Below are 22,587 nucleotides of genomic sequence, written 5' to 3'. Positions count from 1 at the left end.
TCCGTTCCTGGACTCTCCTTGGTGCATCCATCCATCCTCTGCCCCTAGGTCCATCCATTCTCCAGTCCTGGAGCCATCCATCTATCCTGCTACCTATCCACCCTTTCTTTCTAGATCCCTGGCTGTCAATTCAGCCATCCATCCTCCCTTTCCATCCCTCCCGCCCTCCATCCACACTGCTCTATCTATCCCCAGAGAAGAGCTGCAATGCTGGAGACGGGATAAATCCAGTCATTTGAGCAGTTACCCTGAACTCTGTGGCAAACTCACCTGGTTTCTGGGCAGATGCTCCGACATTTGGGACCAGCGCTCTCTTGCAGCTGGCTGGAATTTCTGCTACAGCTTAGTTTGAATTAAAAATAAGAGAAGAATTTAGCGCAGTCAATGCAAAGTGAATGACCCGACCACCCAGCACCCGGGTTGGCTGTCCTGGGAACAGAGCTCCCGTCCCCTGGGGACTCTAGACAACGGAAATGAGGGGTTAGGAGATTCATGGGCTGGCACCCCCTAGAGGGGAAATGCCCCATTCCCCACCCTCTTGAGCCAGCCAATCCCTGCCCTGGGCCCAGATCAGAGCTGGCACCCCCTAGAACAAAAGGCCCCATGTCCCGAACCCCCCAAGTCACCTCTGCCAATCACAGTCAGGATGGTCCCCATGCCCTTCGCCTGCTCGCCCTGCAGGTGGGTGATGTAGCAGTGGTAGAGATCTGAGTCCCTCTCCATCAGCTCCGACAGAGTCACCGTGGCCTCCGCCCGGCCCTGCTAGTCCCGCCGGCTCTCGGCCAGCCGCCCCTGGTAGAAGGGGTGGGCGGGGTCCAGCACGATGGCCTCCCAGGAGCCCCTGGCTCAGGTGACTTGTGTCCCGGTCTGGTTGCGGCTGCGGAAGGTGCAGCTCAGGGTGACGCTGCCCCCGGCCAGGACACTCGCCATAGGGGGCAGCTGCTGAACCCCGAGACCTGCAGGGAGAACGAGCCATGTGATGGACAGGGCGGGGACTGTGCTGCTGTGACAGGGCGCTGGCTGCATCCGTCTGTCCGTCCCCCTGGCCTTCCCGCAGCAGAGTCTGTCTGTCTATCATCTATCGCTCGACCGCTCTACCCAGCCTGAGACCCATCTGTCCTCAGCACTTTTCATCCATCCACTGTCGGCTCTGTCCATCCATTCGTCCTCAGCTCTGTCCATCTGTCTGGCCACTCACCCATTTGTCCACAGCCTCATCCATCCGTCCTCAGCTCTGTCCATCTGTCCATCCATCCACTTGTTTATCCCCTGCCCCATCCAGCCATCCCCAGATCCTTCTGTCCATCCTCCCACCCATCCTCAGCCCTGTCCGTCCTTCCATCCATTCATCCTCAGCTCTCTCATCCATCCACCCATCTGTCTGTCCTATCTCCGTCCGTCCACCCAACCGTACATCCACCCACCCATCTGTCTGTCCCCAGCTCCACCTATCCATCTATCCACCTTCAGCTCTGTCCATCCGTCCATCTGTCTTCAGCTCCATCCATCCATCCGTCTCTCCCTCCATCCATCCACCCTCAGCTCTGTCCATCCCTCTGTCCTCAGTTATTTGGCCTTCCCTCCATCCATGCTCAGTTCTGTCCGTCTAGCCATGCATCCACCGCTAACCTGAACCACCCGTTCCCCTCCACACCCCGCTACCCACGAACCCCAGCCTTCAGGCCCGGGAAGCACATCGCATTTCAAGGCAATGCAAGTAACCATGTGACTTTAGAGCACTTAGGAGAGTCAAGCTTTAAAGACAAAGCTGGTCTAAACCTTAACGATGAAAGATCAGACAGTCCTCTAGAGTAAACCTATCCATCCCCGTACAACCCCTGCATGTATTCCCCTATCTGTCCATCCATCCTCATACACCTCTCTCCCTATCCATCCATCCGCCCCGAAACACCCCTTCCCTCTCTCCCTATCCATCCATCCACCCCCATACACTCCCTCCCTCTCTCCCTTTCCATCCATCCACCCCCTCCCTCTCTCCCTTTCCATCCATTGACCCCCATCCACCCCCCTCCATCTCTCCCTATCCATCTATCCACCCTCAAACATCCCCTCCATCTCTCTCCCTTTCCATCCATCCACTCCCAAACACCCCCTCCATCTCTTTATCCATCCATTCACCCCGCTCCATCTCTCCCTATCCATCTATCCATCCTCAAACACCCCCCCATCTCTCTCCTTTTCCATCCATCCATCCATCCCCAAACACCCCCTCCATCTCTCTCTATCCATCTATTCCCCTAAACACCCCTCCCCTCTCTCCCTTTCCATCCATCTGTCCTCAGCTGTCTATGTATTCTGAGACCATCTCTCCATACCCCTATGGGAGGGGAGTGGGGGTGGGTTAGAGCGGGGGAGGTGGGCTGAGAGCCAGGACTTCTGGGTTCTGTCCTGGGCTCTAGGAGGGGAGTGCAGGTCTAGTGGGTTAGAGCAGGGAGGGCTGGGAGCCAGGACTCCTGGATTCTATCTCCAGTCCCCCCATAACTCTGAGCTTGTCTCACCAGCTGCTATCAAGGGGACGAAGAAGACGAAGAAGCAGATGATGCTAGGGGCCAGCAGCCGCCCCATGCTCTCCGCAGGCTGGGAGCCGCCCTAGGAGTTGCAGACGGGGACTGTCGAGCAGACAGGACCCAGGGACGACAAGTAATGGATCCTCTGGAGCGAGCAGCCCGGGCGCGCGATGGAAACTCTTGTGGCTGGTGAGGGGGGAGGCGCCTGCTGAGATATCAGGCAGCCAGGAGGTCACTGGGCCTGTGGGCAGGTGAGTGTGAAAGCGAAACTGACCAGGGGTGTTGCGTTCAACAACAGGACGGGCTCATTTCTGCGTCCCTGGGGCCCTCGGCCTCTCTGACGCAGCCGCTGGCTGTAGGGCTATGGACCCCTAGTGGTGATGGTGTCCTTATCGCTCCGTGGGTCCCAGCCCCCTCTCACTGCCCCGAAATGATCCCCCAGTGGATCCTGCAGGGAGCAGCTGACTCCAGGCACTGTTGGAAGAGATCAGCTATCCCAGGAGCAGCTGGGAGCTACGTGTCGGTGACAGGATCACTAGGGGGTTTCTATTGTCAGGGGGAAGATCGGTGCTCGAGGGGAGCTGGAGGTGACGGGGTGGAAAGGGATAATAGGATGTGCAGGAGGAAGAGAGAGAGCATATTACAGAGGGGAGGGAGACAGAGCTATAGCCAAATAGAGAGTGTACTACAGATGGATGGATGGATGGACGGACAGAGGGCCCTACCACAGACAGATGGATGGAGCCATGGATGGAGACAGAGGACAGAGTGACGGATGGATGGATACAGCAATGGGTGGACAGATGCAGACACCGGGCCCTACCACAGACAGATGGATGGAGTGGTGGATGGATGGACGGAGAGATGCGTGGATGCAGACGGGGCCTTCTCCACAGACAGATGATGGGATGAAATGCTGACAGACAGACCGAAGGTGCTGAGGATGAATCGATCCATCCATACTGCCCCGTTCCACCCTCTTCCATCCACCTCCCCCCCAATAAAATACACGGTGCCAAACCTGCCTACCTTACAGACAGGCCAGCTGTCCCTGTGCTACATCCCAAGGCTGATGGGGAGCTACAGGGAGGTGGGGGGATGGGAACCCCACTCCCCCTGTTCCCGATTCACAGGCCACCCCAGCTCTGAGTACAGAGGAATCCCCTGTAGCTGTGGGTGGTCTGGGGTCCAGGACACACGGAGGAGCAGGGCTTATCCATGCCAGCAGGGGTCACACATGGTCACAGACACGTACACAGGCCCCTGTCACGTTTAATAGCACAGACGCACACCTAACTCTCCTCCCCCCTTATCCGGCCCATCTCAGAGGCGCTGACCACAAATGCTTTCACCGGCCCTCGTAGGCTGACACTTCTGGAGGATGCTGAGGCTGAGCTGAGGGGAGCCGCCCAAGACAGCGGGGACCATGGAGCATCCGCTAGCTCTGAGCCCCATCCTCTGCATCGTCCTCCTCATCCCCACCTGGGCAGCAGGTATGTCGGCAAATTTTTGGCTAGCTAGCCTGCAGGTCGGGCTGTCTAGTCCCCCAGCTCCATCTGTCCATCCCTCCCCATCCCCACAGCCATATCTAGCCATCCCCATATATTCCCATCTATCTAAACTAATCCATCCACCCTCCACTCTGTTGTCTATCCACCCCTGTGCAGTATCCATCCGCCCATACTTCCCTCCATCAATCCTTCCCTCGACAATACTTGTCCCTCCATCCTTCTCCCCACAGGATCTATCCCTCCCTCCACACAAATCTTTAGCATGCTGCAAACAGAACACGTGGAGCCAGTGTCAACTAGACTGGATTTAACATCAGATTAGCCAACCCGGGGCTGCTGTGCAGACTGGATCGTTCATTTCCGAAATGAATGTGTCACTCACTGGAGAGCGAGAGCTAAGAGATCACACTCTCGGTTGATCTACCCAGAATACAAGTGGCTACGGCCCCCAGCTCTTCTAGCTCAAGCTGTAGTAACTTGTACTTTTAGATTTTGAGGTCCCCATTCAATCCGCAGGGTGTTGGCCAAGATGGTGGCCATCAGAAATGCACTAAAATCTTCTCATAGACATTAAGGCCAGAAAGGACCATCATGATCATCTGGTCTGAACTCCTGCACCTTGCAGGCCACAGATCCTCACCCACCCACTCCTGTTTTTTCATTCAAACGAAGCTGTCGCAGGAATTCCATCCCGTTGCAAGAGAGTGCAGATCCCAAATGTCGGAGTGTCCGGCCAGAAACCAGGTGAGTTTGCCACAGAGCTCAGGGATACGGCTCTTGATAAGGTGAACACATTACTGGATTTATCCAGCATCTGGGATTGCAGATCTTCCCTGGGGACAGATCGATCGATGTGGATCTAGGGAGCGAGGGACCAGAATGGATGGATGAATTGACAGACATGGATCTAGGAATGAAAGTTTGGCTGGACAGATCTAGGACTGGAGATGGGTCTATGACCAGCTGGGTCTATAGATGGATGGAGCTAGGATAGGAGAATAGATGGATGGACCTAGGATCAGAGGATGGGTGGAGAGATGAAGAAGAATCAGGGAACAGAGAAACAGAAACTGCTACTAAACTAGAGAGATGAAAGTTTAGCTCTACCCATAGGAATCTAGCGGCTGCTCTCTCTAAAGGCCAGGACGGGTCTATCCAGCCACATGGTGCTGCCCGGTGCATGATGCGGGTTCTCTCTCTTCCCTAGCTGGTCTGGGAGTTTCCCAGGAGCCCAGGTCCCTCCACATGGCAGCCAGGGAGAATATGACCCTGAGCTGCACCTTCCAGAACAGAGACGGCAAGAGAACCAAGGTGCTTTGGCTCAGGGGATCTGGAGAAGACGTGGTGCTGGATTCTAACCACCCCTTCTACCGGGGGCGGCTCCATGTGTCCAGTCTGGACGAGCACAGTCAGGGGAAGGCGACGCTGACCCTGGCTGAGCTGCAGGAGCGGGACTCTGGCCTCTATCACTGCTGCATCGAAATTGACCATGGGGAGTCAGGGATGGGAGGAGGCACCGAGCTAAGAGTGATGTGGAGAAACCAGAGTGAGACTGGTGAGAGTCAGGAGGGCCGGGAAATGGGGCACGGGGACAGTCCCGTCTAGAGGGCACTGGCTCCACTCCGGCCCCAAGGCAGGGGATGGGCTGGCTCAGGGAGCGAGGAATGGGAGATGGGGCTGGTTCCAAACTGGGGTGGAGATCAGGAATATCTGAGCGACGATCATGCTGGGGAGGGGGGAGGGTGCGGTCAGGTTTATATTGAACCATCTCTCTGCGATTTGAGGCAGTTTTTCTGCCGAGTTGTTGCTAGCTGCAGCTCTGGTGTGTCTCACATCCTGTCAGTGCCTTGGGATGAGAGAGGTGGTTAGAAAGCCAGACCCCCACTTCTCCCGTGTGCTCAGAGACGTCTCTCTCTCTGTTCTCTCGCTATTGGCCCGGGTTGGCTCTGAGCTCTTTGGCCTGCTGCAGGTGAGGTATGACCCGGCCCTGCTGACTCACTGCGGGAAGGTCAGACTCATACTGGCAGCTGCGAAGGGTCTCTTAATAAGCGCCGGTGGAGAATGGGGGAGTTTTCTTGCAGTGTTTGTTGAAGAGGAAATTGGTTGCTTAATGCAGGGGTGAGTGAAGGGCACACACGACCCCAGATCCAGAGACACAGAGAGGCACACACAGGTCCAGAAATCAGACACCCACAGCCCCATAGACATGCAGCCGCCAACCCAGAGAGAGACCAGAATGGCCCCGTGACCCACACGGCCCCACCACGCTCTCTGGTGCACCAGTCTCTTGAGATTCTCTCCCGTTGGTCCCATGTATGCATGGAGGTTGCTGGCCATTAGTCCAGAACCCAGGAAGGCAGCTGGCCACTAACATGCTGCACCAACCAAACCGGACCCTCTTCTGTGGCCTCCATTTGGGAGCAACTCCACAGACATCACTGGGGTCACTCCAGATTCACTGAGATCAGAATCAGGAGTGACTGCATTGGCATCAGTGGGCTCACTCTGGAGTCACCGCAGAATCACTGAGATCAGTATAGGACTCCGATTCCCTTGGCATCAGCGGAGTCACTCTGGATTCACACTGGGGTCACGGAGACCAGAATCCAGACTAGACTGCATTCACTGCAATGGAGTTACTCCACATTCACTTTGGGAGCTCTGAGATCAGAATGCAGCCCTGACTCCATTAGGATCAGCAGAGTCACTCTGCATTCACACCTGTATGGTACCAGTAAGATCAGAATCCAGTGCAACAAAAAACACCAGAAATGGCTTCCTAGGGCTCTTCCCAGGAGAGAGCTGGGAACATTAACATCCTTCCTTTTATTTAGACGACAGAAAGGGTTCGAAGCGGGATTCCAGCACAGAACTCATCATCTACAGAGCCACGATTGCTCTGGCAGGCGTCAGCATCATCCTCTTAGTTACCACCCTCCTGCTGCGCAGACACACAGGTATTTACTCCTCCTCCTGTGCTCACCCCACTGCCCGTTCTTTCCGCATTCAAAATGTACTTCTCTTCCGTCCCACTGGTGCAAGGGGGAATGGAGCCTCCCATCTACATTCTCCAGTCCTCTGTTCAATTCGTACACCTCCATTCATCTCTTCCAACAATAACCCATGCCTCCTCCTTTCCTCCCCAGACACCCAACACCAGCAGCCGGCAAAGGTGAGACCATGAAAATTGGAGCCTGAGTTTAACTGGGTGGCATTGTGAGTTTCAAGACAGTGCTGACGCCTGGTCCCTGTGACTCTGGTAGAAACCTGACCAACGGAACACAGGAGAGGGTTAGGGGTGCTTTAGCCCTTAAATATTACAATAGCAGAAGCTGCGAAAGAGTACCAGATTAGCTATCATCTAGACCAGTGGTTTTCAACACCGAGGGCTTCAGTGGGTGCATCAATTCATCTAGATATTTGCATAGGTTTACAACAGGCTACAAAAAAAACACCGGCAAAGCCAGTAGAAACTAAAATTTCATTCAAACAGTGACTTGTTTATACTGCTCTATACGCTCTACACCAAAATGGAACTACAATATTTATACTCCAATTGATTTCTTTTATAATTATATGGTAAAAATGAGAAAGGCATCAATTTTTCAGTAATAGTGTAGCTGTGACACTTTTGTATTTTGATGCCTGATTTTGTAAGCCAATACTTTTTAAGTGAGGTGAAACTTGGGGAATGTGAGACAAATCAAACTCCTGAAAGGGGTCTGGAAAGGTTGAGAACCACGGACAGACAGACGTGCACATGGGGATAGCCAGAGGTGTACAGATCAGGGTGCAGAAAGACAGGTGGATAGATCAAATCTCAACTCGCAGCCCCTCTGCTATTCCAGCCCTGGGCTCCCTTCTCTGCACACAGCTGTGCCGGTGCCTCTCAATCCCGACCTGTAGCGAATTGCAGGGATCCCTCTGGGGACTGAGTCACACCGGCCTGGGGCTGTGTGTGCTGGGGACAATAGCACACATGAATCCCCCACCACAAAGCCAGGGTCCCCATTTTAACCACTTCCCCCTTAAATGCACTAATGGGGCTGGAAAGACAGCAGTGGGAGATGAAGCCCTGGTGACTTGATTTGTGTCTTCAACAGGGTGACAGCAGAGCTGGTGGTAACACGAGCAAAGATCTGCACCATGCAGAGATCACTTTCAAGGCTTCAGCTCACACAGAATACGCCTCCATCCGGACCTGGCAGCTCTGAAGAGTCAGATCTGACTGTGCAGCAAAGGGAGACGCAGGGAACGGCAGGAGATCCCTTCATCATACAACCTTGACGGCATCTCCCAGGATTAGTGCTAGCTTAGTCAACGCACTGAGTCTTTTGTTTATGGACAGTTACTTACAGATGACCGTAGTGATAGATGTGTGAGGCTGTGGGCCAGATCCCCAGCTGGTGTCAATCGTCCGTTGCTCAATGAGTGTTGATGGGGCTAGATCCCCAGCTGGTGTGAATTGGTGTCACTCCTCTCACCAGGAGGGGAGGCAGAGTTCAGCCCGGGAGCCTGGCCCACAGAAAAGGAGGCATCCAAACTTCAGAGTGGTGCCCCACGGAAGTTGTAATTCAGGTGACTCATTCTCTAGGAGGCAGGCTCCTTGGGAGAACTACATCTTCCATGATGCACCATGTTCTCCTCTCTCGATGAGGGGACAGTGTTATAGGAGTCCCTAGCAGTGATGCATCATAGAATATACACTCTGGCCCAAAGAGAACGAGGCCTGGAATGACAACTCCTACACAGCCCTGCTTTGAATCAAAACAGTTCAGGTTTTGAGATTTTGCCACAGAGTTGAAATTCTCTGCAGAAAATAATTAATGAGTATAAAATTTATTTGTAGAAATTTTCTGTGGAAAAAAAAAATCCTTTTCTCTAAATCAACTCTAAATATGAGATTCCATTTTTTTTGTGTGTGTGCTGCCTCTTTCTTGAAAGAATAAAACTGACTAGCGAAAAGATGTTTCTTGGTCATGACCAACTTGATGGCTTCCGCTGTTATATATAGCCACGCAGTGGGCTGTGAGTGAATGAGTTTCTGTGTCTTTATCAAACACAAAATCAAACAGACCGAGAGCGTGAGGTCAGGGTTTGTGAACAAAGCAGAGGAGCGGCAGCAAGAAAAAGCATCTGGATGCAAGGAAAGAAAAAGCCTGTTTTGCTGACTTTACATAAAAATAAAAAAGAAAAGGCTGGATGCTGATCTCAGTGACCCTGAGCTAAATCCAGAGTGACCCACTGATATCAATGCAGCCAGGGTAAGGTTCTGCCCTCATTGAATCTAGAGTGTCACACGGGGTAAATCTGGAATGTAATGGAGTCAGGGCTGGAGTCTGATCTTAGATAACATAGGAAATCCAGATTGCTTTGACAGGGGTAATTATTAGAGCCATAAAACAACCAGTGAGGGACCATATTTATTCTCTCTCAAAGATTTCAGATCAAACAGAATCCTAACAAATGAGGAGATTTGGATCTCTGAGGGGAAACTAAAGTCCTACTGGGTGTCTTTTCCCACCCAAATATCCCACTGCTTTCTAAGTGGAAGGGAGAACAGAACACAGGCCACATTCCCGTCATTGGATTGTCTCCTCTTGGGTTACAGGAAGGAGAGCTTCTGCATGTGGCTCTGGTCAGGAGATCTGGCATTCTAAGACCCTCAGGAGTGCAGAGATGTGTCTCTTCTCTGATCACAACTGGCCTTTTAAGAAAAGTGATGTCATATCATCCTGCCAATCCAAGAATCCAACAGGCCAAATGCTTTAAAGGGCTGTAGGCTCACTGGTTAAAGGTACAGAGCTGCCACTGAGATGCCCCCGGTTAACAGTCAATGTTGCGTTAGGGGTTTGCATCCAACCAGTCAAGGAAGTCAGTTGGCTGAAAACTTTCAAGGACCGTGCATTTATTGGTTAATGGTGCACCACAGAGATGACATCATAGGTTAAAGGTCAACGCGCATGTAGACATGAGGGATCTGATTGGCCAAACATTTTCAGGGGCTGTAAGTGTGTTGGTTAATGGTGCAGATGTCAGAAGTACCACAAATTGAAGTTCCCAGAAGGTACCCCATCTAGTTAATCCAACCGGCGACATGGTTTTAGAGTTATTGATTAGTCACTTGGAGGTTAAAGGTCAGAGTTGATGTAGACACACCATCCTGGCAATCCAAATAGCTGAATGGTTATAGGGGCTACTGATCATGAATGGTTAAAAGTCAAAGTTCATGTAGGTGCACCATCCAAGCAATCCCAGTAGCTAAACGACTATAGGGACTCCTGATCCCAAGAGTTCAAAGGTCAAGGTTCATGTAGGTGCGGAGGTCACGCTCCCAGGCTTTTGCTTTGGCCTCTCTGCGACGGGCCTCTCTCTTCCCCACTGTAGCTGCCCGTTCCATCCTAGGCTGCTGCTCCTTGGGCCGTGCCACGGCACTGGGGTCATTGGCATTGAAGTGGGTGACCTTGGGCCGGAGGTCGCTACGGAATCCCAAGCCCTTCTGGTCCCTCTTGAGGATGGTCTGGACGGGGAACTTACGGCCGGTGCCCTCAGGCCCCAGCCCGGCCTCGCAGTCCCAGCCCCCCTTGACCATGAGCTGGAAGCCAACGTTGCTCTCGGGGATGTGGTAGCGGGTTGGAGGGAGCGGGTCACGCCGGTTGAAGAGGTGGGCAGTGGAGCGTTCATGGAGCTCCATGCTATCCTCGCTGTAATGTGTCTGACACACGGCACAGTATTTCCTCTCCGCTGGAGTCCTCCTGATGGGGAGACAACGGGGTCAGGGGCTTCTAGGATGACCATATTGGTTGGCTTAGGAAGGTGGGGAATGGGACATGGGGCTTTTCCCCTTTAGGGGCCGTTGGTTTCCATCCAGCCCCAAGTTGGGGGAACTGGCTGGTTCAGGCATGAGGGGAATGAGACATGGGGCCTTTCCTCTCTAGAGTTGCTGGCTCCGATCCAGCCCCAGGGTGGGGGGGACTGGCTGGGTCCAGGGCAGGGGAACAGAAAACTCACCTGACCATCCTCTCCTCTGGCTGAGCAGTTTCACGCTCCTGTAGGATCCTCACCACGTCCTTGTGCCCGGCTTCCTCGGCTAGGTCCACCGCGTCCCGCCCCTGCGACTCGCACACTCCCACCCATGCAGCTCCCCGGGTCAGCAGGTACCTCACGGCATCCCCCCGGCCTGCGTAAGCGGCACACATCACTGCCGTCCAGTAGTAACCATCCCGGTAGTTCACATCGCACCGCTCCTTCTCCAGCAGCTGCTGCAGGGTCCCCATGTCGCCCTCCTGGGCCGATCTCAGCAGAAGGTTCCCCCTACGAGGGTCCGTCTGCCCTGGCTGGGCGATGGGTGGCTCAGGCACCCCCAGGCGCCTCAGTGGGGACTTGCGTTTCCGTGGGAGGCTTGAGCTGTTGCCCGAGGCCAGGAGACTCTCATAGAAGCTCCGGGCTTCCTCACCCTCTACGTCCCCCTCCTTTTCCCGGCGGTTGGCAGGGGAACCAACCCGTTTCCGGAGCTGCCCATCCTTCCAGCAGTCCGATTCCTCCCGGGCGCGGGTGAAGGTGATGAGCTGGGGGCCGTGGTTCATGGCTGGCGGTGGAGACGGGGGATGGAGGTGGGTCACTGGGTGGGATTAGCCTGTTTGTGGGCAGGAACAAAGTCAGCAAATGAAGGACACTGAGTGGTGATCCTTATAGGGGGCAGTAGTGCCCCTGGGGGAACAGAGGACAGGGCCATGAGGGTGGGGCAGATCTGGCTCTTGGGGTGCAGGGCTTGGGGAGGGTGGGAGATGGGGCCAGGTCCCTGGGGGAAAGGTGGGGAAAGGCAGGTGTCTCTGGGGGCCAGGGCTACGTCTCTACTGGGGTGGGGCAGGGGCCCTGGGGGGCAGGGGAAAGGGCGGGGCTAGTTCCATGGGATGGGGACAGGGCTAGGTCCCTGGGTGGCGGGGCCAAGGCCATGGGGGGCAGGGGAAGGGAGGGGGTGGGGTCGGGGCCATGGGGGGCAGGGGAAGGGAGGGGGCGGGGTCGGGGCCATGGGGGGCAGGGGAAGGGAGGGGGCGGGGCTAGGTGTCGGGGGGGGCCAGGGGAGGCAGGAGAAGGGAGGGGACAGGGCTAGGTCTCTGGGGGTGGGGCCAAGGCCATGGGGGCAGGGGAAGGGAGGGGGCGGGGTCAGGGCCATGGGGGCGGGGCTAGGTGTCGGGGGGGCCAGGGGAGGCAGGAGAAGGGAGGGGACAGGGCTAGGTCTCTGGGGGTGGGGCCAGGGCCATGGGGGGCAGGGGAAGGGAGGGGGCGGGGTCGGGGCCATGGGGGGCAGGGGAAGGGAGGGGGCGGGGCTAGGTGTCGGGGGGGCCAGGGGAGAGAGGAGAAGGGAGGGGACAGGGCTAGGTCTCTGGGGGTGGGGCCAAGGCCATGGGGGCAGGGGAAGGGAGGGGGCGGGGTCAGGGCCATGGGGGCGGGGCTAGGTGTCGGGGGGGGCCAGGGGAGGGAGGAGAAGGGAGGGGACAGGGCTAGGTCTCTGGGGGTGGGGCCAAGGCCATGGGGGCAGGGGAAGGGAGGGGGCGGGGTCAGGGCCATGGGGGCGGGGCTAGGTGTCGGGGGGGGGGCCAGGGGAGGGAGGAGAAGGGAGGGGACAGGGCTAGGTCTCTGGGGGTGGGGCCAGGGCCATGGGGGGGCAGGGGAAGGGAGGGGGCGGGGCCAGGACCATGGGGGGAGGGGTTAAGTGTCTAGGGGGCGGGCAGAACGGCTGGGACCCGGAGGGGCGGGGCTAGGTCCCTGAGGCGATGGGGGGCGGGGCTGGAAAACTCCTGCTCCCCTTGGCTTTCACCCAGAAGCCTCCGGGGCCCTACTCACCATAGAGACGACGGAGGCCAGAGCAGCGCGCCGCCACCCCCGGGCGAAGAGGTGACGCATGCGCATTAGAAGGCGCCGGGCGCTGGAGGCGCACGCGCGTTAGACCCCGCCGCGGCAGGGCGCGAGGGTGGACACTGGTCGGAGAGGAGTGCGCAACTGCAGGGTTCTGCTCCAGGCATGCGCATTGGGGTCCGGGAAGCCGCGCGGGATTTGGATGCGCATGCTCAATAGGGAAGGAGGCTCGGACGTCCTCCTGCGGGCTAGTTATTCTGGGCAACGAATGGCGATCACGGCGCATGCGTATTAAGCGCCCCCGAAGTGGCGACTGCCGATGCGCATAGTGTGCAGGGGGCGAGAGCAGCTTTTACGCATGCGCACTCAGGAATAATGACTGTGAGAGGGAGGTTCTAAACGCATGCGCACTGGAACGAAGTGAAACCAAACCAGTGGGCGCACGTTCCGCCGACTGTGGACGGAACCGAAACTGAAATCAGGCGCATGCGCACACCCCTGGTCTCCAAACTAGGGGTTAGCACAGCGCCCCCAGCTACCTCTCTCACGCCCCTCAACGGCCACTGCCTGGCAGCGCGAGGCGCCTGTTCCCGCCGCCTTCTCCTGTCGTGGCGGCAGTTTAACTAATTTGCATATTTCCCAGCGTGCCGTTCCTCTTCTAACGCCGCCAAATACCGTCTTTTTTTACCCCATTTCAGTGAGAAAATTAACCAAAAATATTAACTAAAGATATAGCTGCCAATAACTATGCGATGTTACCCAATTTTCACGTCAGGAACTAACAATATTTTTTCTCACCCTGACCTCGCTGTAGAGTCAAAATATACCTAGGAATTAAGGTCTAATTAACATACTCATAATTAATCTTTAGGAGACTAGTTAGTTTACTAATAGGAGATGCTTGGTGCTAATTAATATTCTGGCGACGGATGAGCATAACGGTCGCCATGGAGTACAGCAGAGCCAGCAACCGGCGCAGCAGCACCAGCGTCAGAGACGGTAAAAGAAGGCCACGCCCCCTAGATATGGCGACCACGCCCCTTCAGGTAGACCACACCCACTGAGGGGGGCTAGGTCACGCCCATTCATTGAACAGGCCACGCCCCTTTGGGCAGGCCCCACCCATCACAGTGGAGGCCACACCTTCATTGGGCTTAGACCCCGCCCATTTGTGTGCACTCCTTTAAGAGAGGCCACGCCCCTCTTGGATTAGGCCACGCCTATTTCTGATGGCTCCCAGTCCCACCCTGCTCTGACCCGCGAGACCCCACTCCCCTCCCAGTGCCAGGACAGAACCCAGGAGTCCGGGACCCCCGCCCCCCACATGCGTCTGTAGTTCTCTGGTCTCCTGTTCCTATGCGCCTCAGTGGGGCCCCTCCCATGATGCTCCACGCCCCTTCCCCAGGGTCCCTCCCTTCCTTGCCCCCTCCTCTGAGCTTTGTAGTTTCTCAGTGTCCCTCTCCCCATTCAGTCCAGTCAGGCCCAGGCAGCTACAGGACTACAATTCCCATGGTGCATTGCGGTCACATCACCTGTTTTTGCCCCCCCCCGGACACTTCCTATCACCGCGGTTGTAGTTTGATGGAGTCCAAAGCCCCAGTCACTCCAATGGCGCTCAGGGAACGCAAGCACTACAACTCCCATGATGCCATGCGGCACACCACTGCGTCACTCAGGCCCCCTTCCTGCCTTGGGATAGGCTGAGTTCTCGGAGACCCTGCTGCCCGTGGAACCCTATGACGCCAATGCAGCCCGTGGACTACCAGTCCCATGCTGCCTTGCGGCACCGCCCCGCATATGGGTCCCACTTTTTCCCCCCACGCCCGGGGACGTAGTTCCGCGGGGCCCCGCTGCCCAGTCATCCCAAGGAACTTCGGGTCGCTGGAGAACTACATCTCCCGCCATGCCCTGCGGCCTCCCATCATTCCCCGCCCCTCTCCCCTCACGTGTCTCCCCGCTTTGCATTGTGGGAGCGGCAGTTCCTGGGCGGCCTCGCTCTCGTCTGCTCCTATGGGGCGCCTCCGGCTGTAAAACTACATCCCCCGTGATGCCCCGCACGGCTCCGCGTCTGCGTGCTGGGGGGGGGGACAAGCGGGGTGGCTGGGGCCTGTGCGCGTTGGGCACCGCTTGCAGCTGAACGGGAGTTGAGACCCCGGGGGTGAGTGGGACGCGCCCTCCCCCGTGCAAAGCGGGGGAGCTGCCCTAGTGCAAAGGGGGCGGGGAGAGGGGAGCTGCCCCCTAGTGCCTGGGGGGTGGACAGAGGAGTGAGCTGATCCCCCCCTTGCAAAGAGGGTGGGGGAGCTGCCCCCTAGTGCCTGGGGGGGGGGCAGGGAAGAGGACGGAGCTGATCCTCCCATGTAAAAGGGGGCAGGGGGCACCGACCCACCAGTGCAAAGATGGGGGAGGCGGGAGTTGACCCTCCAGTGCGAAGGGGGTAGGGGGATTTGCACCCCAGTGCAACGTGGGGCAGGATTTATTCCTCACCTCTGCCTGTGCAGCCGATGGGGGCTAATGGGGGAAGGGCCATTCACCTCCCCCACCTCTGGAGGGGCAGGGTGATTTACCCCCCAGTGCTCTGTGGGGGAACCGTGGGTGGGTGATCCTGCCCCCCCCCCATTGCAATGCAGAAGGTGGGGAGGGACATGGAGGTGGCAGGAGTTCCCTCTACTGCACAGCCCGAGGGGACCCCCTTGTCCAGGGGTGGATGGTTCAGGGAGCCCCCCCCAATGTGGCTGGCAATGGGGAGTCCCCAGCCTGAGGGTGAAAAAGGCAGGGGTGCCCCGTCGTTCCTGAGCCAGTGGTAATTTCCTATGTTGATTCGGGGGCGTCAGAGAGAGGTGTATACCTAACCCTGTGCCCCACCCCAGAGCCGGCTGCATCTCAGTGCTGGGCAAGGGGTCCCTGTATAACTGACCCCCTCCCCTTCCCCAGAGCCAGCTGCATTTCTACAACAGGCGAGGGGTTCCTGTATAACTGGCCCACCCCAGAACCAGCTGTGTCTCGGCACCAGGTAAGGGATCCCCATATAACTGACCCCTCCTGTGCCCCACCCCAGACCTAGCTGCATCTCAGTGCTGGGTAAGGGGTCCCTGTATAACTAGCCCCCTGCCCAGAGGGGGGGGTGCATCTCAGCACTGGCTGGGAGACATTGTACTGTCTGTGCTGGGAGCTTGCGTGAGTGTTGGCTTGTGGGGTGCAGGCTGAGTCCCCCCCCACGTTCATCACACAAGCGAGCAGAGCTCTGGCGTGGGCTGGGCTGATGCCGCCTCTCTCTGCAGAGGACGGGAAGATGAGCAGCTCCGAGGAAGTGTCCTGGATTTCCTGGTTCTGTGGCCTGCGTGGAAATGAATTCTTCTGTGAGGTGAGCGGCGCCGCTGGGACCCAGGACTCCTGGGTTCTGTCCCCAGCTCTGGGAGGGGTGGGGGCTGGGCACCAGGACTCCTGGGTTCTGTCCCCAGCTCTGGGAGGGGTGGGGGCTGGGCGCCAGGACTCCTGGGTTCTGTCCCCAGCTCTGGGAGGGGTGGGGGCTGGGCGCCAGGACTCCTGGGTTCTGTCCCCAGCTCTGGGAGGGGTGGGGGCTGGGCGCCAGGACTCCTGGGTTCTGTCCCCAGCTCTGGGAGGGGTGGGGGCTGGGCGCCAGGACTCCTGGATTCTGTCCCCAGCTCTGGGAGGGGTGGGGGCTGGGCGCCAGGACTCCTGGATTCTGTCCCCAGCTCTGGGAGGGGTGGGGGATGGGCGCCAGGACTCCTGGGTTCTGTCCCCAGCTCTGGGAGGGGAGGGAGCTGGGAGCCAGGACTTTCCTGGCTGTGGGAGGGGAGTCTAGTGACCTGGGGGAGCGATGCACCCGGACTCCTGGGTTCTCAGCCTGTCTCTTTCCCCCAGGTGGACGAGGATTACATCCAGGACAAGTTTAACCTGACGGGGTTGAACGAGCAGGTCCCCCATTATCGCCAGGCTCTCGACATGATCCTCGACTTGGAGCCAGGTGCCGGGAGGGGGTCCCAGGGCTGGCATGGAGAGGGGTCCCCGTCTGAGCCCCCTGACCCCAATCAGTTCCCTGCCCGCTTTGCGTGTGGCCTTTGTCTCTTTCCTTGTGGGAAGGCCCTGCCACTGCCCCCGCCCCTCCGAATGAGCCAGCCCCGATCCTGGCATGCTTGGCACTTGCCCTTCGTACGACTGACAGGCCAGGCTGCGTGTGGCACGGTTGTGTGTGCGTCAGGGTGTGTGTGTGCCTGTCTTGTACCAGCATGGATGACGTGTGTGTTTGTTCATTACATGGTCATGTGTGTCTTGCACAAGTGTGGAGGACGTGTGTGTGTGTTCATTACATGGTCGTGTGTGTCTTGCACAAGTGTGGAGGACAGGTGTGTGTCCCCATTGCATGATTTTGTGTGTTGCACAGCATGCGTGTGTGTCGCACAAGCATGGAGAACAGGGTTGTGTGTTTATCGCAGAGTTGTGTGTCTTGCAAACGCGTGGAGGATGGGTGTGTGTGTTGCACAGCGAGTGTGTCTCTTTCACAAGTGTGGAGGAGGGGGGTGTGTGGGTCCATCACATCGTTGTTTGTGGACAACAGATGCATGCGGCACACCTGGCTCTGAGCTCCTTGTCCTCTCTTGCACAACTGTGAGGGCCTGAATTGTATGTGCCTGCCCTTTGCACAACACAAGGGTCTGACTTGTGTGTAGCTGCCCCTTCGCTCGTGCGCAAGGAGCCCCAGCTTGTGCGTATCACACTGGCGGGGGCACAACGGAGGGCTTGTCATGACTCCCTCACGGGGCAGTGGCCACACTCTCACGCGTCCAATTGTGTGAAAGCGGGGTGGGTGTCTCAGCCATGCGACGGGCTGAGCTCGGGGGTGTCTGTTGCCCGAATCTCTGGGACTGGGGGCCAACCCTCTCCCGCCTCTTCCTTCCATTTTAATATGGCCAAATATAAGCCTGTATGACCAGGAATAAAGACCGCTGGCCAACGGGGATCCCGGGGGAGAATCAGCTGAACGGGAACTCCCTGCACAACGCGGGTGAATGCGAGGCTGGGACGGAGATTCGTAGGTTCTGTGGACAGAGATTAAGAGATTTCAAGGCCAGGAGAGTCGTTGATTCAGGAACTCCTGGGTTCAAAGGGACCATGGGGCTCAACTCACTTCCCCTCCCGGATCACGCAGGCCAGAGCCCAATGATTCCTAGCGTGGATCAGTTAGAAAAACATCCCGTCTTGACTGCAAAACGGCTGGTGATGGAAAATCTCCCACGACCTTAGAATTTGTGCCAATGGTTCATTACGCTCCCTGGTACAAATTTATGCCAGATATAAAACAGGGGAATCACGAGGTTCTTTTCCCTCTGGTGCGACCGCTGCTCGGATCCTGCGTCCGGTTCTGGTGGCCGCAATTCCAGAAGGAAGGTGGTCGATTGGCAGGGGCTGGAGAAGAGCCATGAGAATGAATAAAGGATTGGAAAACCGAGATTCCAGGAGCTCACTTGGTTGAGCTTTAGAGCCCTGCACAGGAGTATTTTTTTTAATCCGACTCCCACCTGCTTCCGCATTGGTTCTTGCGTTTTTATCCCGCTTCCATCTGCAAAAACCTTAGATCCTGCAAATCCTGCGAGCAAGACAGATTTATATATACACACACGGAACTCGGACACAATTTTTACCTCTAAAAGAATAAAACAAATCATGCTTAAGCCATGTTAAAAAACGCCAAAAAACTCCTGTTATAACAGACCTCAAATCTTTCTATCAGTCACTTAAATTTAAATGTTAGAACCTTTATTTAAAAAAACAAAACACTTGCTTTATGCTGCTGAAATTCTATTTATGACAAACTGTTGTCATGTGTAGATCGCACGGCACGTCAAACCAAATTGCGCCACTGTTTTGCTGTAAGTGCAGGGTTTTTTAATGCTTATGAATAATAAGTTTTAAAAAAAGCTGTGAGTTTTTTAATCCACTTTTGCACTGGTTCTAGACCGTTGAAACATACTGTTCAAGTTATTTATATGTCAGGATTATTATGGCTTTTTGAAAAACATTTACCGGGAAACCTACCCCCAGCGCTAGGGTTTTGGGTTGAAATAAATCTTTAAAAGAGGCTCAAACTAAGTAGCTAAATGTGCGTTTTTGTTTTCCCGCAAATTCCCACGGTCTCGTATTTTTGCCCATCCAATCCTGCCCGCAACGAAGTCCATTTGCCCCACTCCTGCTATTATGGCAGCGGGTCCCGTGGGATCCCAGCCCCGCTGCCGGGCTCTGCTTCACAGAGGGATGGCGAAGGGGTGATGTGATCCTGTTTGGATGTGCCCCTGCGGAGGATAGATTTGGCAGTGGGCTCTCCGATCTAGCAGACGGGGAGCCCATAGGCGGAGGCGGACTGATGCTAGATGAATTCAGAAGGGAAGTAACACGCGCATTGTTAGCACTGAGGAGGGTGATTTGCAATGGGTCGGGGTGGATGTACGGTCACTAGCGATTGTTTAAATCCGGAGGGGCTGGTTTTTCTCTCCAGTCGGCCGTAGGAATTAATTCCAGGCAGTCGTTATGGTTTGTGGTAGGAGCTCAGACTGTACAGTCGCCATGGCCCTGGCATCCCTTTGGGCGGGGGTGACCCCGATCATACTGGCGTTCCCTGCCCCCTGGCTCTGTGGGGTCCCCTGCCTCCCGTCTCTCTCATGCAACCCCTTTCCTTGCAGATGAGGAGCTGGAGGACAACCCCAACCAGAGCGACCTGATCGAACAGGCGGCGGAGATGCTGTATGGGCTGATCCACGCCCGGTACATCCTCACCAACCGTGGCATCGCTCAGATGGTGAGTGCCAGCCCCCTGGCCACCTGAGCCAGCCAGTCCCCTGCCCTGGGGTTGGATGGGAGCCAGAGCCCTCTAGAGGGGACTGGCCCCATTCCTCACCCCCAGAGCCAAACAGTCCCTGCCCTGGGGTCGGATGGGAGCCGGCGCCCCATAGAGGAGACGGGCTCTGTGCCCCATTCTTCACCCCCCCTGAGCCAGCCAGTCCCTCTCCTGGGGCTGGATGGGAGCTGGCGCACCGTAGAGGAGGGAAGTCTCATTCCCAGCCCGGTGTCTCCTTTCTGTGTCTCCTTCCCAGCTTGAGAAGTACCAGCAGGGGGACTTCGGCTACTGCCCTCGTGTCTATTGTGAAAACCAGCCCATGCTGCCCATTGGTAAGCGCAGGAGGGCAGTGGGGTCTAGTGGTTAGAGCAAGGGGGTGGGAGGGATGCTGGGAGGCGGGACTCCTGGGTTCTCTCCCTGGCTCTGGGAGGGGAGCGGGGACCAGTGGTTAGAGCTGGGGGGGGAGGGATGCTGGGAGCCTGGACTCCTGGGTTCTCCCTGACCCCTCCCCCGCCCCCCCAGGCCTGTCCGACATCCCCGGTGAGGCCATGGTGAAGCTCTACTGCCCCAAGTGCATGGACGTCTACACCCCCAAGTCCTCCCGTCACCACCACACGGACGGCGCCTACTTTGGGACCGGCTTCCCCCACATGCTCTTCATGGTGCACCCTGAGTACAGGCCCAAGCGGCCAGCCAATCAGTTCGTCCCCAGGTGAGCTGCCACTCACCGCCATTGGCTGGGGCAGAGTCCGGTCCCGGTGGGTCGGGGAACCCAGCTCCGGCTTTTCTCCCCTTCCTGATGGGCTGGAGCCCAAGTCCCCAGACTCCTGTCCTTGTCTTCCCCCCCACCCCCGCAGGCTGCGGCCAGAGTCCGTTCCAGTGGATTCTGGATCTGCCTCCAGCTCTTTCTTCTCCTTTTGGAGAGCTGTATCTGGCAGCCCATTCCAGTGGATCCAGACATCCAGGTCTTCCATCCATCCCCCTGGGGACCTGGCCCCTCCCTCCTGCCCTACATGGGGCAGTGTCCAGAGTCCATTCCAGCTGGGAACACGGATCTGGCTCCAGGTTTTCTCCTCCCTCCCCCATTGTGGCTCCTGCCAGACTCCGTTCCAGGGGGATCCGGCTCCTGTACTTCCCCTTGCTGCTGATTGCAGCTGGGCTCCATTCCAGGGGGCATATGGAAATCTGGTTCCATTTCTTCCTTCTCCCATGCACTAACTGGGGCTGCAGCCAGAGTCCATGCCAGTGGGCACGACTACTCCAGTTCCAGCTTTTCCTCCTCCTACAGATGAATGTTCACTCTGGAACCTACTGATGTCACCACAAACACCAGCTTGGCAGAAATTCTTAGCATTGGTGGGGGGCTTGTGGACATGGCTGTGGCTTGGGTAACCCCCACCGCTTCCTCCCAAAAGTTAACTTCTTTTTCTCCTTTTGGTAGGCTCTACGGCTTTAAGATCCACCCCATGGCTTATCAGCTGCAATTGCAGGCTGCCAGCAACTTCAAGAGCCCTGTCAAAACCATCCGCTGATCCTCTTCCCAGACGCCTGGGTCCCCATCTCCTAAGCCAGCCCCTTTCCCTCCACCATTTCCCCCTGGGACAGAGCCACTTTGGTTTGATTTTTTGGGGTCCCCTTGGACTGGTCTGAGTCCCCCCCCCATCCCCGCTTTCCTCTATTGAGTCTGATTTTAGTTGGCTCTGATGCGTTGTTTAAATTAATATTTCGTTCTCAGAAAAACACACATAAAACTCAGAAAGAGTTCAGAAGTATTTTCGTCTCCTTTTTCAAAAATAAATCGAGGAGGACGATTTGGCTCTCAGCTCTGAAAGTGAGGTCCAGGGGCTTCGAGCCTGAACTCCTGGGTTCTATCCCAACTCTGGGAGGGGAGTGGGCTCTAGTGGTTAGAGCAGGGGGGCCTGGGAGCCAGGACTCCTGGCTTCTGCCCACAAGCCATCTCAGGACCTGACTGAGCCTGGATCCTGTGCCCTGCAGCTGTTTCCTGGCCCCAGCCTGCCCACTCTGGCTGCCGGGGTCGCTGTATCTAGTGTTCTTCCCTGGGGCCTGTGGCTGGCTGTTCTCACCCTCTGGTCTGGCCCTCACGGGGGAGTCTGGGGCCTGCTGGCTCCAGCAACTATGTGAAAGCCCTGGGGTGGACTGTGTGGGGCCCCCCCCCCCACAGGCCTGAGCTCAGGCTTCAGTGGGACAAGGGGTGAGGTCTGGGCTCCTAATGGGGACAGGGAGCAGAGACCCCCATGCTCTGCCCAGAGGCACAACAGTGCCAGGGACTGGAAATAGACCCACCCTCACAGATCTCCCCCCCACCATCCTGAGGGGCAGAGGCCATCTTGGCTGGCACAGGGGAGGCTGGTGAGTGATCTTGTGGCTTTGCAGGGGGTCCTGGTTGGGTTGTGCTAGGTTGCAGATTGGGGGAGAGAGGTGCCAGGCTCTCCCTCTTGCCATGAAAGGGGCTAGGGCCTTGGGGATGCACCTGTGCCCATGGCTCTGCAGAGGAGCCACCAGCTGCTAGCCCCATGGCTCCAGCAGACAGCCCAGGCTGGCCCACCCAGGGCAGCAGCAGGTCCCGGGGACGGGGTGAAGCTCATGTGTGTAGAGCTGGTTCCTGGATGCAGTCTGGGGGGGCAGCTGCTGGGCCTAGGGCAGGACAGGGGCAGGCAGTGTCCTCCCACAGGACCCTGCCCTGCCAGCTGCAGGGTGAGTGGTCTCTGCACAGGGCCCTGTACTAAGGGGCTGCTGGGGAGGCCTGGGGACAGGTCAGACCCCCTGGCTGTCTGGTGCCCACTTCATGGGGAAGGGAGGGGACCCTGTTTCTTGGGGC

The 22,587-nt window shown here is 57.0% G+C and overlaps 4 protein-coding genes across 10 annotated transcripts in view; 2 read left to right on the top strand and 2 right to left on the bottom strand.

Moving 5' to 3' along the window:
* LOC119843178 (tyrosine-protein phosphatase non-receptor type substrate 1-like) overlaps positions 1–2,650 on the bottom strand; it is a 59,947-nt gene extending 57,297 nt beyond the window's left edge. For all 4 annotated transcript variants that reach the window (XM_043497209.1, XM_043497211.1, XM_043497210.1 and 1 more), the window contains exons 1-3: positions 2,520–2,650; positions 627–956; positions 271–342 (exon numbers count right to left, since the gene is read on the bottom strand). In XM_043497209.1, coding sequence (XP_043353144.1) covers positions 271–342; positions 627–723 — 169 coding nt within the window. In that variant the 5' untranslated portion in view covers positions 724–956; positions 2,520–2,650. The remainder of the gene's footprint in view (positions 1–270; positions 343–626; positions 957–2,519) is intronic.
* Positions 2,651–3,895: 1,245 nt separating this feature from the next.
* LOC119842895 lies at positions 3,896–8,900 on the top strand. Of its 3 annotated transcripts, XM_038371650.2 has the most exons (6): positions 3,896–4,021; positions 4,712–4,783; positions 5,247–5,594; positions 6,874–6,996; positions 7,186–7,211; positions 8,143–8,900. In XM_038371650.2, exons 1-6 carry the CDS (start codon positions 3,955–3,957, stop codon positions 8,251–8,253), a joined length of 747 nt encoding a protein of 248 aa, XP_038227578.1. In that variant the 5' UTR covers positions 3,896–3,954; the 3' UTR covers positions 8,254–8,900. The 3 variants fall into 3 exon arrangements, with proteins under 3 accessions (XP_038227578.1, XP_043353171.1, XP_043353172.1); XM_043497236.1 differs by having other exon boundaries at positions 6,874–7,211; XM_043497237.1 differs by having other exon boundaries at positions 3,930–4,021; positions 4,301–4,783; positions 6,874–7,211.
* Positions 8,901–9,449: 549 nt separating this feature from the next.
* GPANK1 (G-patch domain and ankyrin repeats 1) lies at positions 9,450–13,225 on the bottom strand. Its single transcript, XM_038371639.2, has 3 exons — positions 12,887–13,225; positions 11,051–11,675; positions 9,450–10,794 (listed from the first exon to the last, which is right to left on the bottom strand). Exons 2-3 carry the CDS (start codon positions 11,623–11,625, stop codon positions 10,335–10,337), a joined length of 1,035 nt encoding a protein of 344 aa, XP_038227567.1. The 5' UTR covers positions 11,626–11,675; positions 12,887–13,225; the 3' UTR covers positions 9,450–10,334.
* Positions 13,226–14,880: 1,655 nt separating this feature from the next.
* CSNK2B (casein kinase 2 beta) lies at positions 14,881–21,512 on the top strand. 2 transcript variants are annotated; one of them, XM_038371871.2, is made up of 8 exons: positions 14,982–15,056; positions 15,830–15,908; positions 16,177–16,259; positions 16,781–16,883; positions 19,594–19,709; positions 20,005–20,080; positions 20,271–20,460; positions 21,190–21,512. In XM_038371871.2, the coding sequence occupies exons 3-8, from the start codon at positions 16,188–16,190 to the stop codon at positions 21,278–21,280; spliced, it is 648 nt and encodes a 215-aa protein (XP_038227799.1). In that variant the 5' UTR covers positions 14,982–15,056; positions 15,830–15,908; positions 16,177–16,187; the 3' UTR covers positions 21,281–21,512. The 2 variants fall into 2 exon arrangements, with proteins under 2 accessions (XP_038227798.1, XP_038227799.1); XM_038371870.2 differs by lacking the exon at positions 15,830–15,908 and having other exon boundaries at positions 14,881–15,056.
* The last annotated feature ends 1,075 nt before the right edge of the window (positions 21,513–22,587 follow it).

This window comes from Dermochelys coriacea, chromosome 14 (assembly GCF_009764565.3).
Source record: "Dermochelys coriacea isolate rDerCor1 chromosome 14, rDerCor1.pri.v4, whole genome shotgun sequence".
Classification (NCBI taxonomy): Eukaryota; Metazoa; Chordata; order Testudines; family Dermochelyidae; genus Dermochelys; species Dermochelys coriacea.
Note: the sequence above shows the minus strand (reverse complement) of the source record. Positions and strands in the feature narration are given on the sequence as shown.

What these genes read in the sequence shown, in the direction of transcription:
- LOC119842895 (XM_043497236.1), top strand. Translation starts at nt 3,955, where the DNA reads ATGGAGCATCCGCTAGCTCTGAGCCCCATCCTCTGCATCGTCCTCCTC. An exon ending in CATCCCCACCTGGGCAGCAG is followed by an intron (nt 4,022 to 4,711) that starts GTATGTCGGCAA and finishes ATTCAAACGAAG; the next exon opens with CTGTCGCAGGAATTCCATCC. An exon ending in GAGAAACCAGAGTGAGACTG is followed by an intron (nt 5,595 to 6,873) that starts GTGAGAGTCAGG and finishes CCTTTTATTTAG; the next exon opens with ACGACAGAAAGGGTTCGAAG.
- GPANK1 (XM_038371639.2), bottom strand. Translation starts at nt 11,625, where the DNA reads ATGAACCACGGCCCCCAGCTCATCACCTTCACCCGCGCCCGGGAGGAA. An exon ending in CCAGAGGAGAGGATGGTCAG is followed by an intron (nt 10,795 to 11,050) that starts GTGAGTTTTCTG and finishes TCTCCCCATCAG; the next exon opens with GAGGACTCCAGCGGAGAGGA.
- CSNK2B (XM_038371870.2), top strand. Translation starts at nt 16,188, where the DNA reads ATGAGCAGCTCCGAGGAAGTGTCCTGGATTTCCTGGTTCTGTGGCCTG. An exon ending in GATCCTCGACTTGGAGCCAG is followed by an intron (nt 16,884 to 19,593) that starts GTGCCGGGAGGG and finishes CTTTCCTTGCAG; the next exon opens with ATGAGGAGCTGGAGGACAAC. An exon ending in CCAGCCCATGCTGCCCATTG is followed by an intron (nt 20,081 to 20,270) that starts GTAAGCGCAGGA and finishes CCGCCCCCCCAG; the next exon opens with GCCTGTCCGACATCCCCGGT.